This window comes from Panthera leo, chromosome A1 (assembly GCF_018350215.1).
Source record: "Panthera leo isolate Ple1 chromosome A1, P.leo_Ple1_pat1.1, whole genome shotgun sequence".
Lineage (NCBI taxonomy): Eukaryota > Metazoa > Chordata > Mammalia > Carnivora > Felidae > Panthera > Panthera leo.
Genome location: NC_056679.1, coordinates 87,955,016 through 87,968,368, shown reverse-complemented (window position 1 = coordinate 87,968,368; position 13,353 = coordinate 87,955,016). Strand labels below are relative to the sequence as shown.

General features: G+C 51.7%; 1 protein-coding gene across 1 annotated transcript; it reads right to left on the bottom strand.

Moving 5' to 3' along the window:
* Positions 1-12,369: 12,369 nt before the first annotated feature.
* LOC122215793 (histone H3.3) lies at positions 12,370-12,832 on the bottom strand. Its single transcript, XM_042931582.1, is given in 2 exon segments — positions 12,370-12,661; positions 12,664-12,832. Coding segments are annotated over 2 exon segments (396 nt in total). The 5' UTR covers positions 12,803-12,832; the 3' UTR covers positions 12,370-12,404.
* Between the last annotated feature and the right edge of the window lie 521 nt (positions 12,833-13,353).

Here is a 13,353-nt window from a genome sequence, read left to right as displayed (position 1 = left end):
GGGCCCCCGGGGGTGCTGGGCTTTGTGGCGTCAACAGGGGCGGGGGCAGGGGCGGCGTGGGGGGGGGCGCTAGTTATCAGGTGGGGGCAGGGGATGGGGGCGGGAGGCTTTGTGGGGCGGGTTGTCAGGAGCCTGGGGATGAGGCGGGGGCCAGCGCAGAGTGGGTCAGGGGTGGGACGGCGGCGGTTTTGGCAACCCAGCCGGGGGGAGGGAAGAGGGATGATAGAGATTGCAGGGGCAAAGGCCAGTGGGGGGTAATCTTTCTGAGAGGTGTGGGAAAAGAGGGTTGCAGGCAGGGGGGAGGTGGGGAAGGGGCAAGGGGTGGATCCACAATGGGGAAGAGATGAGAGCAGAAGACAGAGCAAGTCTGGGCTCCCTGCGGCGTGGAGGGGGGGAGGTGCGGGAGGTGAAGGGATCGCTGGGTGCGGGTGGGGATGAAGTGGGGTCGCTGGAGGAGGCAGCAGGGCGGGCGACCCTCTCACAACAGCCCCACCTCTCCGGTGGTGACTTCGCTAGTGCTCAGAGCCGGGTCCAGGGGAGGGGGCGTCGTCCAGATCCCCGGTTAGGAAAGGAGGATCATATCGGACGGGCACTGGGAACGGTCGACCCCTTGGGGTCCGGCCCCCGCCCGGAGGTTGCTTCGGCGGGTAGCTGCCCCCAACCCGGACCTAGAGCTCGCTGGTGGCTGAGCACCCCCAAGTCCTAGGGTCTGGGGGACCCGACAGATGAGGAAATTGAGGCTGGGCCAGGGCAGGAGGGCGGGGAAAACAGGCATGTGGCTGTAGACGCACAGGACCAGGACAGGCTGGGCGCTCACCCTTTTTATGTGCGCCTGGGCCTGGGCGGTGCAAGAGGCTCCAGGCGGACAGCCTGATGCTGATTCTAATCCCCCCTCCCAGAGCCACGACCCCTCTGCTGCCCTTTCCATCAGCTGGGGCGTTCTGGGCGGAGGGTGTCTTTCCCTTCAGGGAACAGAATCATGGAATGTTCAAACCTTGAATAAAAAGGTGTCAGGAAGACCCACAGGAGAGCAACGAATCCCGTGCATAAAGTGCCCAGATGAGCCTTTTACCACGTTTGATGTATCTGGCCTGTTGTTTTGTCTGCGGGGAGACAGAGCACAGGCAGGGGAGGGTCAGAAAGAGAGGGAGACACAGAAGCTGAAGCAGGCTCCAGGCTCTGAGCTGTCAGCACCAGAGCCCAATGCGGGGCTCAAACCCACTAGCTGTGCAATCATGACCTGAGCCCAAGTCAGACGTTTAACTGACTGAACCACCCAGGCGCCCTGAACGTTGTGTTGTTTAAGCAAACCCCAGACAGCACTGGATTCATCTTTTGCCTGCTCCAGACAATACCTGGAGGAGGACAGACAGAATGACAGGACAAAAAACTACCTTACTGTGTATCCTTGGGGAACCAGAAAAGGTTAGAAGGGGTGTGAGTTTCATGCGCACCTTGGGAGGGGGACAGGTAGCCTTTGTGGGGAAAACAGGTTCCTTTAGGAAAGGCAAGTGGGTTTTGGGGGAGAACAGGAGATAAGCTTTGTCTCCACAGCTGCCAGTGGTCTTTCCGTCTCCTTGGGGATGGAGAGGTTTCCAGCAACCTCGTTTCCAGAACTTGCTGCTTTTAGTCAAACAAGAGAAGCCCCAAGGCAGCTTTCTTTTGCATCTGTTGAATCTTAAGTGACTTTGTCTTAAAATAATGTGGCAGTTCTGGGGTCCGGAGTGGCCCCCACACTTCCCACACATCTCCAAAACTGGGTTTCTTACATAACCACCATTGACTGTCATTCCTGGGAACTCCTTGCCAAGGAAGGTTTGCTTTAGAGCTGAGCTTTGTAAGAGGGCTACACAGTGGGGACTCCCTAGGTCTTCTTCAGGGAGCTTTAATTCAAAAAAAATTTTTTAATGTTGATTTATTTATTTTTTTTTTTGAGAGAGAGAGAGAGAGAGGGAGAGAGAGCACTAGTTGGGGAGGGGCAGAGAGAGAGGGAGATACAGAATCCGAAGCAAACTCCAGGGTCCAAGCTGTCAGCACGGAGCGCGACGCGGCGCTTGAACTCACGAACCGTGAGATCATGACCTGAGCAGAAGTCGGATGGTTAACCAACTGAGCCACCCAGGCGCCCCTAATTTTTTTTAATGTTTATATTTTTGAGAGAGAGAGAGAGCGAGCACAAGTGGGGGAGAGACAGAGAGAGAGAGAGGGAGGCAGAGGATCTGAAGTGGGCTCCAGACTCTGAGCTGTCAGCACTGAGCCTGAGATGGGGCTCGAACTCAGGAACTGTGAGTTCATGACCTGAGTCGAAATCAGATACTTAACCGACTGAGCTACCCAGGGGCCCCTCCCCCGGGGAGCTTTACACAACTCTGTGCAGGAGCAGCTCGGAATCTCTGTAGAGGGATCTGGCACCACTATTTTTTTTAACATTTATTTATTTTGGGGAGACAGAGCACGAGCAGGAAAGGGGCAGGGAGAGAGGGAGACACAGAATCCGAAGTGGGCTCCAGGCTCTGAGCTGTCAGCACAGAGCTTGACGCGGGTCTCAAACTCATGAACCATGCGATCATGACCTAAGCCAAAGTCGGATGCTTAACCGACTGAGCCACCCAGGCGCCCCTGCACCACTATTTTTAAAGCTGTCAGAAAGCCTCTCACTGTCAGAAAAAATACAATAAAAAACAAGAGGTTTGGTTCTCTCTGTTGAAAATAAGAGACTTCCTTTTCCTGGTGCTTTTGAAATGCATCCTTTCAATGTCTGAAGAAGGGACTGGGAACACGTGGTGGGTGGTCTGATTGAATGTTCATTCGACAACAAAATTGTTTTCTTTCTTTGTTTGTTTCTCTCTTTGTTTCACTGGGTTGGGAGCAAATTTCAATGCATTTCATTATATTTCCCCAGCATTAACATGCTGCCACAGTTGTGAACCAGGTTGGTTTAGAGCATGATCTGATTTACCTAAAGATTTTGATGTTTGGTTTCTATCCACATTTGCCACTTTTAGTCAGAGGAACAGAAACACAAAATTAAAGTATGAAAGGAAATATAAAGTTTCAAATGATGATTTTTGTGCATTTGTAGTGTTTAGTCTTTAGGGCTTCTGAGGTGTAGGGAAAGGAAATCTTTCTACCCTCTTAGATTCTTACTCCGAGGTCTGCAAATTAAACTGACAAAGACAGAATAACAGAAGAAAAGCCTATGAATTTGATTTAATGTTATTTTTTTATGTGCATGGGGCTTCATAGAAAAGAATTGAAAAACCCAGAGCAACAGACTTGGGGGTCTGTATGCAATTTTAACAAAGGGTGATATATTGTGCAGAACTGACAAAAGGGAGTTTGGGCTTCTTTGGATGTTAAATCGTGAGAAGGTAAATATATGTGGGGGAAACCAACTAAAAAGGGTTATAGTAAGGTTTTTCTTATGCAGATTCATCTCCGTGCTGCCTCCATCTCTGGTAATAAGGTCATTCTCCGTTTCCTTCACAAAGGGGATTTATGCCCTGCTTTTAGGCAGATAGAAAAAGAGCAGAAAGCCCATCCTGTGCTCAAAATAACCCTTATGCCAAAGTGGAATGTTCAGGGGTGACATATTTTGATTCCCTGACATATTTGATCTGAGATACACAGAGCTGGTTACTAGGTAAAGGTGGTAAAGGCATTTTATTCAGCAAGAATGGAAAGATGCTCTTTTCACTTCAACTGAGCTGAACTCTGAATGCAGCAGAGACAGCTGGAGGTTTCTACCAGTGAGTGAGAGAGGGGCTCAGCCCTAACAGGCTACTATAGACAGGGTGGCTTATAAATAACATATTTTGCATAATTTTGAAGGCTGGAAAATCTGAGATCAAGGTGCTGCTAGATTCAGTATCTGGTGAAAGCCTAATTCCTGGTTTGTGGGAAGTGTGTTCTCATTGTGTCTTCACTGGTGGATGGGGCAATGGTGCTGCTGTCTGGAGTCTCTTTTATAAGGCACAAATGTCACCAGTGGGGGCTCCACCCTCAGGACCTCATCAGCTCCCAAAGACCCTGCTTCCAAAACCCACAACACTGGCAGTTACGTTTCAACATATGAATTTTGGAGAGACACAAACCTTTAGTGGGTGGCATTGGGTTTTCAATATTCTTACTCAGGCGGGTCAAGGATATACAAAAATGTCAGAAGTGGGGGGTGAGGGGGGTGCCTGGGTGGCTCAGTTAGGCATCTGACTTCAGCTCAGGTCACGATCTCGTGGTTCGTGGGTTTGATCCCCTCATCAGTCTCTGTGCTGAGAGCCCAGAGCCTGCTCGGGATTCTCTTCCTCTCTCTCTGCTTCTCCCCCACTTGTGCTTTCTTTCCCTCTCAAAATAAATTTTAAAACCTAAAAAAAAAAAAAGATGGGGGGTGAGGAACTTACTCAGACATCAAGCGTCGGGGCAGGGTGAGATCTATCACCAGGCAGACTCAGCAGGATTCTTACTATAGCTGGGCTCTGCTGGGATGGGCACAGAAGTCCACGGGTGAGGTCCCACAGGTGACTCGTGGAGAAGAGAACTCAAGGGGGCCTGGCTGGTTTGGTCAGCACTGAAGCATGAGCTGAACGCCCTCAGAGCTGTGATGTGGGATGTAGATGGGGAAGCTGGAGGGCCATTCCCCTTCCCCTCCCCCTCCTGACACAGCAGGACCCTTCCTGCAGGAACCCTCACAATGGGCATCTGGCTCCTGGAGAGCGACATGCTTTTCTGTCCTGTACCAGGAATCTGGGGGGAGCGGCCTTAGGTCAAGTGCCGGCAACCCTGCAGCTTCAAGGCGGGGTTCTGGCTTTTCCTTTGGAAACCACACAGAGTCATCCTTGTCTTCTTCTACCTCGTGTAGTCCCTCAAATATCTGCAGGTCTCAATTTTGTGGCTCACCCTACCCCACCCCGTTCCCCCTGTCCCCTGCCTACCAGATTGTAGCCCCCTACCTGCATTGCTGTCACCATTTCTTGCAGACCCTGGTTTCCAAATTTCTTGCTAACATGATTGTTTTTATCTGCAGTTACCACAGAACCAGCTGTATCTGTGAGGATTCTGTGGCAGAGGCACACAGTTCTGCATCCTGGAGGCTCACCACAGCAAGGGTTGTTTCTCACACTCACTATATGGGCACCAGGGACCTTGTAGGGGAGGAGGGAGATCTTTTCTCCTACCCTCTTATCTTCTGTACCTGGGGTCTGTGAATTAAGGTGACAACAGCCAGATTAATAGAAGAGAAGGCATACAGATTTTATCTTATGTTTGCAATGTTATGTGTATGGGCCTTCACAGAAAGGAAGCAAAAACACAAATTGGCTTATGGGTGACAGGTTGTGGAGAAGTAACTAGACAAAGGAAAGGGGATTGGGGCTTCTGGAGGTGAATTGTAGGAGGGTGTCTGGGAAACTTGAGGGAGGAACCAATGATAGGTAAGCGTTGTTTACACAGACTCATCTCTGTCCCATCTCTGGTGATAGGAGCTCACCCTCTTTCTGGTACAGGAGAGGGGGCACCTTTGCCAATGGAAATTTCCTGACCAAATGGGGATTTTTGCTTTGCTTTTAAGTGGAATAGGTGGGAGGGCAGAGAGCTCCTCCTGTGTTTGCTGTTTCTCAATTGCCTTCAGCTAAAATCATCAGGATGCCGAGGTGGTGTATTTTGGGGTAGCATAGCCCCATTTCCCTCAGCCTCTCGGTGATCATACGGCAACACATCCTCAGTCAGGAGGCCAGTTCACAGCCTCTACCACGTGACGGGGGTCACCAGCTCTCAAAGCCAGTGACTCTAGAAAATGCGGGAAGGTTGCTCCTCTGGCTTAATGAGACCCCCGATGAATCTGAGCCATTGGGACCCGAGGCCCAGGGCTCTGCAGTGATGGCTGGCAGTGTCTGTTTGGGCCTCTGCTGCCTTAGCAGGTGGTGACAGCCTCCCCAGGACCATGTCTCAGCTCCTTCCCATATCCCAATCCAGGCAGCTGAGACCACGGGGGCTTTCCTGTTTTGGGGTCTGATGTTATCCTTTCCTGGGTAACCATCTTCTGTATGTGCCCTTCTGTCCACTGTGCACCCTCTGCCCCCTGGGTAGCACCTGTCTTTCTTCTTGGGGACGGGTCAGGGGACCGTCAGAGGGAGTTCCTGGTGGGGTCCATCAAACAGGGAGAAGCAGGAGGGCAGTGGACAAAGCCTAGAATCCAGGTCCCAGCTTCCTGGGCCAGCTTCACATGACACTAAATGGCATGACCAACAGCCCCAGAGTCTCAGCTTCACCCACCAGAACAAGAATAAGGCAAGTCTCTCTTGCCCCCAAATCTAGAAACCTCTGTCTAGTGGGAGGGAGAAAAACAACTAATTTGAGTGCTGATTTTAATTGTGATGATAGCATATCAGTCAGCTTGGGCTGCATAACAAATACCACAGCCTGGATGTGTATTGTCACACATACATTGTCTCCCAGGCCTGGAGGCAGGAAGTCTGAGACCCAGGTGGTGGCGGGGCTGGTTTGTCCCCAGGTGTCTCTCCCTGGTGTGTAGATGAGCCTGCTGTGAAAAAATGCACTTCTGTGTGTTTCTTGTACTTCCTTTAAAAAAATTTTTTTTTAGTTTTTATTTATTTTTGAGAGAGAAAGAGACAGAGATAGAGACAAAGACAGAGTGTGAGCAGGGTAGGGGCAGAAAGAGGGAGACACAGAATCCGAAGCAGGCTCCAGTCTCTGAGCTGTCAGCACAGAGCCCGACGCAGGGCTTGAACTCACAAACCAGGAGATCGTGACCTGAGCTGAAATCAGATGCTCAACTGACTGAGCCACCCAGGTACCCCTCCTCTGACACTTCTAATCACCACATATATGTAGGGGGGAGGGAGGGGTTCTTTCCCTACACCCAGCAAGTCTGCGACAGCAGATGGGGGCGGGGGTCCTACAGCACAACTCAGTTAGGACACTATCTATGTGGACTCTGCTCTGGCCCTGTCCACATGGAGTCAGCATCAGACCCCACAGGCTGAGCCCCACAAGACCACCCCCACTTCAGACGCCAATCCCAAGTCCAGATGTCACCTGTGCTCTGACCCACAGGCGACAGATCAGAGGTTCCCACGGGCCCTCCTCGGGTTTGATGTTCTGGAGGGGCTCAGAGACTAAGGGAAATGTTTCACTTGATAGATTCGTGGCTTATTACAGAAGAAATTAAAGCATATGAATCAGCAGCGTGATCTGGATGGATCCCGCCTGCAGGAGCTGCTGTCCCCATGGAGTGGAGAGAGCACGACCCTCCCAGTATGTGGATGCATTCTTGTTCCCCAACCCAAAAGCCCTCTGAACCTTATCCTCCTAGGTTTTCATGGGGGCTTCATTGTACAGGCATGATTGATTAACCCATTGCCCATTGGTGATTGACTCCTTCTCCCCTCCCCAGAGGTCAAGAGGCGGCACTGAAGCCTCTAACCCTTTGGTCCCATGGTTGGGTCCCCCAGTCACTAGCCACCATCCCTGGGGGCTTTCCAAAGTCACTGCAACAACACAGATACAGGAGCCTGTTATGGACATCATGACATCCATCATTCTCATTACAGAAAATTCCAAGGGTTTTGGGAGCTCTATGCCAGGCATGCAGAGGGAGACCAAATATGTCTCATTATCAATCACAGTATCACAGCCATCCTCTTCCCGTGTCCTCATACGGTCGCCCGTCTGTGTGTGTCTGTGTCCTATCCTATTATAAGGACACTGGTCCTAGGGGTTAGGACCTACCATAGTGACCTCATTTTATCTTAACACCACTTTAAAGGCCCCATTTCCGGGGCGCCTGGGTGGCGCAGTCGGTTAAGCGTCCGACTTCAGCCAGGTCACGATCTCGCGGTCTGTGAGTTCGAGCCCCGCGTCAGGCTCTGGGCTGATGGCTCGGAGCCTGGAGCCTGTTTCCGATTCTGTGTCTCCCTCTCTCTCTGCCCCTCCCCCGTTCATGCTCTGTCTCTCTCTGTCCCAAAAATAAATTAAAAAAAAAACAAAAAAAAACCAAAAACGTTGGAATAAAGGCCCCATTTCCAAACACAGTCTCATTCTGAGGTCCTGGGAGTTGGACTGCAGCACAGGAATTTTGCAGAGTTTGGGGGTACACCCAATTCGCCCCATAACAGGGAGTGGACACACTTGGGCATCCCCTTAGTGGGACTTTCTGATGTGATTTTCTGGGAACCCTCTGGTCTGGGAACAGACATTCTTATGCCCAGGGCTTGTGGCCCAACTCAGGGTGGATATGCACACCTGAGTCAGGGACTCAAATGAAGGTATTATGTCCTTCAAAAACCGCAGGACAGGCTCAGTGGGATGTCTGGAGATCTCAGGCAGTAGGGCTGGCAGATGACCAGGAGCCATCTGCTGGTTTGTAACCCCCTGGGGAGCTCCCCAGGTGCAATCTGGAATGGGTCCCTGGACTCGGAAGGCAGGGGGACATCCAAGAGAGAGGATGGCAGGAGGCAGCTGTGGTAAGCAAAGGGAACTTACACCCAAGGCTTGTCTTGGGGGCCAGCAAGACAAATAGATCCCCACACAGGCCCACCAGATCTGAAACACTTATAAAGGGGCCTTAACTGGACTCAGCCACGTATATCACATAGCTGTTTTCAACACCACATCAGCATCTCAAGGCTCTATCTCGGAGCAGCCTCTGGGAGTGGGAAAGGCAAATGGGAGCCACATTCCTAAGACAAGGGGTGGAAGTGAGGGGCCTCTGAATGCCTGGGGCCAGCTCTCGGGTCAATCAGTGGTCATGTGGTTTTTTTTTTTTTTTTATGTTCATTTCTTTTGAGAGAGAGAGTGTGTGTGCATGAGGGGCAGAGAGAGAAAGGGAGACAGAGAATCCCAAGCAGGCTCCACGACGCCAGTGTAGAGCCGGATATGGGGCTCGGACTCCCGAACGGTGAGATCATGACCAGAGCCAAAATCAAGAGTCAGATGCTTAATCAGGTGCCACGGTGGTTGTGTCTTTTGATGTCATTCCCCAACATTGTCCTTTAAGAAGAGTCAGGGGTGGGGGGCCCCTGATTCCTCCTGACTCCCTAGTCGGGAAGCCCAGCCTGCTCCCCACTCTGCCCCAGGCCCAGTGCAACCCCAGCTATTTATGTCCCATGTCCTTCTGGAGTGCCAGCCCCACAGGGCTGTCCTTGAATGCTCCTGCTGTGCCCTCCTTTCCATGACGGCCTGTCATGGGGGTCCTGAACCAGCACTCTTGTGTCCTCCACGGATTGCTGGAATCCACGTGGCCCATCCTCTTCTTTCAGTGTGGCACTTTTTGTGTGTGTGTGTGCGTGCTGGCAATATTTCAGGCACTGAGGATCCCTCCTGCTCCCCCCCCCCCACCAAATTAGGGCATATATTCACAGCCCGTAAGGAGCATAAGGAGAAAGATTCATTTTACTAAGCAGTAAATGCACACACCGGAATACAGTATGCATGAGGTATGACGAATGAGAAAAGGAACATCGCTGGCCCACGGGATATGTCTGAACCACCATGTGCCCTGTCCTGCCCCTTCCCCACCATGAACCATCTCGATTTATCAGAGCCTAGCTTTTTCTCATCAATTCGAGCACGTGTGTGTGTTCTTGTCTCACAGGTGTCTGTCTGGGTAGTCCCACTCTGACCCCCAGCCAGCGATCCTGTCCAGGCCTACCTTCCTTCATTTAGTTTTACAACTTCTGTCCCTGAGGGGTGCATGGGTGGCTCAGTCTGTTAAGCATCTGACTTTGGCTTAGGTCACGATCTCATGGTTCATGAGTTTGAGCCCTGCATCAGGATCTCTGCTGTCAGCACAGAGCCTGCTTCAGATCCTCTGTCCTCTCTCTCTGCCCCCCCCCAATTGTGTTTTTTTTCTCTCTCTCTCAATAAACATTAAAAAAATAAAATATTTAATCTGTATAAACCATTATAAAAAAGTGGGGCACCTGGGTGGCTCAGTCGCTTGAGCGTCCGACTTTGGCTCAGGTCATGATCTCACGGTTCCTGAGTTCAAGCCCTGCATCGGACTCTGTGCTGACAGCTCAAAGCCTGGAGCCTGCTTCAGATTCTGTGTCTCCCTCTCTCTACCCCTCCCCTGCTTATACTCTGTCTCTCAAAAGTAAATAAACATTAAAAAAATATTCATGAGGCACCTGCGTGTCTCTCAGTTAAGCGCCTGACATTGGCCCAAGTCATGATCTCACAGTTCGTGAGTTTGAGGCCCACATGGGGCTCTGTGCTGACAGCTTGGAGCCTGGAGCCTGCTTGGATTCTGTGTCTCACTCTCTCTCAAAAATAAATAAACATTAAAAAATTTGAAACAAATATTCATGCAATTGTGCACTTCAGATGACAGCACTCCCGCGATGTGCATATATATATGTGTTTGCTGAGGGATCCCAGCTACACCACAAGTGAGGCAACTCCTGGCACGTCCTGCCCCTGTGCTGTCTCCCTTTCCCACTTTTCCCATGGTCCTCTCTCTCGTACCCTGCCATGCTGCGAGGGTGCCAGAACGTTCTCTGGAGAGCAAGGAGGCTGTGTCTCCCTTGGCAGTGGCTCTGCCCAGATCAGATCTCCTGAGGGTGGTTTTGTGCAGAGGGTTTGCTCAATGAGGAACCGCCGCCACTCCCCCCAACTCGCACCCCCCCACCCCTCCCACCCCTGCTGCAGGGACACAACCACAGGTTCAGATAAGTGTGTGGGAAAGGCTTCCTTCACTATCCATTTATATGACTGTGAGGGATGTCAGTTACTTTCTTCCTTTATCATCACTTCTTTGTTTTTCTTTGCTCCTCACCTCTGGTCCTCGGGCAGAACATGCTCTGTCAGAGTCTGTTCTGGAACAGAACAGAATGACGTGGACCTGCCCCGTTCCCCCACCCCATGGTCTTCCATCATGATATGTAGCCTATCCTGCCAAGGACACATCATCTGCATGGTTTCCCATCATCTGGGTTTCCCCAGATGTAGCTAGTTGCCCAGCCCCAGGTCATATGGTAATGTGGGGAAGGGCATGGAGGGTTAGCTCTCCCACATTGGAAAAACCCTTGCCAAGAAAAGGGACTTGTGAGCACAGTAAAGACACAGTGGCCAGACTTGGATTTACTTAGAAGGAGCCTAGCATTGAAGGTTAGCACTGATTTTCAAGCCAGAACATGGGCTTCCCTGAACACTGTAAGCTTGTGTACATCCTAAAACTTCAGGATTCTTCTCAACATTCAAAACACACTTCTGCGTGTGCTACTTTCATTGAAGCTTTTGAATTAAGTCTAACGGATAACAAACTGGGTCTGAGGTTGGAAAATGCACCCTTGCACACAGACAGCATTGGGCTGTCACGCAAACACGTTCACACCAAGTGTTTCTCCGTCTGAGCCTTCACTCAGCTAGGAGGACCTTGGAAGTGTAGGCTGGCCATCTGCAGGTCACCAGCACTGGCCAGCGACTGGGTTTTACCAACTTTAAAAACAAAATTTATTTTAAAGTTTGGTTTTGAAAGAGACGGTACATGAGTAGGCACGGGGCAGACAGAGACACAGAATCTGAAGCAGTCTCCAGGCTCTGAGCTGTCAGCACAGAACTCAATGCGGGGCTCGAACTCACCAACTGTGAGATCATGACCTGAGCCCAGTTGGACATTTAACTGCCTGACCCACCCAGGAGCCCCACCCAGGAGCCCCTAGAGTTCTATCAACCTGAAATTTTAATTATGAACATGCTTGTGCGGTGCCTGGATGGCTCAGTCGGTTGAGCAGCCAACTTCAGGTCAGGTCATGATCTCTCGGTTGGGGAGTTCGAGCCCCACACCGAGCTCTCTGCTGTCAGCGCAGAGCCCGCTTTGGATCTTCTGCCCCCCCTTTTTGCTACCCTCCCCCTCCCCCACTCACACTCTGGGTCAAAAATAAACATTAGGGGAACCTGGGTGGCCCATTCAGTTAAGCAACTGACTTCCTCTCAGGTCATGATCTGGCGTTTGAGTTCGAACCCCGCATCAGGCTCTGTGCTGACAGATTAAAGACTTGAAGCCCCTCCCCTGCTCATCCTGTCTCAATAATAAATGTTAAAAAAATTTTAAATAAAAAACATTAAAATAAAACCAAACATGCTGGCACCCAGTGGGAAAAAGCCCTCCAACCGCATTCTCTAGGTAGCCCTACTCTGGTGGGCTCCTCTCCACTCCACTGTTGGACTTATGGGTAACCACCCCGGTTGTTAGGGTTTTCATTTGGTTAAACCCCCGCATGAACCCTAGGGAACACAACCAGCTAACTGGAAGCGAAGGAAGCTGGAACCAGCCAGAAAGAACCCCAGATTGGCACAGCACCCTTTGTGGACTGGTGGTGGCTCTGAAAAGAGCCTTTAGGGGGAGAGTGACGACTCAGGGCTTGGCGGCCCACACATGCGCGTGGCGCTTAAGCGCGCTCCCCGCGAATGCGGCGTGCCAACTGTAGGTCTTTGGGCATGATGGTAACGCGCTTGGCGTGGATGGCGCACAGGTTGGTGTTCTCGAAGAACCCCACCATGTAGGCCTCGCACGCCTCCTGCAACGCCATGACGGCCGAACTCTGGAAGCGCAGATCGGTCTTGAAGTCCTGCGCGATCTCGCACACCAGCCGCTGGAACGGCAGCTTGCGGATCAGCAGCTCGGTGGACTTCTGGTAGTGGCGGACACTGTGCCAGGCCGGTAGCGGTGCGGCTTCTTGATGCCGCCGGTCGCCGGCGAACTCTTGCGGGCCACTTTGGTGGCCAGGTGCTTGCGCGGGGCCTCGCCGCCCGTGGACTTGCGCGCTGTCTGCTTCCTGAGAGCCATGGCTTGCAGTGTTACAGAAAAAACCGAAGCCATTTGTCCCGATGGAAATCGATAAAAAACAAAAACAAAAACAAAACAAAAACCAAGGCAGTGTCAGCTTTTATAGAGGCCTCGGCCGTCCCATTGGCCGACCGCTGGTGGCGTGATGGTAAGCTGTGCTCTGATTGGCCCGCGGGACGCTCCACTTGGCCGCCTGCCCCTTTATCTCCGCACCTCTGCGGCAAGACTGTTAGTAGCGAGGAGATCTCCTGGTTCCACGGAGTGTTTGTTCATGCACTTGCAGGCCAGGGGCTAGGGTCAGAGTAAGGGTCAAGGTCAGGTCATCTCGCCAAGGGCGTCGTTGTGGGCGTTGCCTCTCCCACACAGCTCTCTCCTTTCCCCCTCAACACTCCTCTTGGCTCCCGAACGCTCCAGGGCCCGAAGACCCTTCTAGAAGCCTGCATTCTGAGTTCAGCTTTTCCGGGGTGACCACATAGTTTTCCCTGCCAGCAGTTAAAGGGGTTCCCCCACCCTTCGTGTCTGCCTGACTCTGACGAGAATCAGGGGTGCCC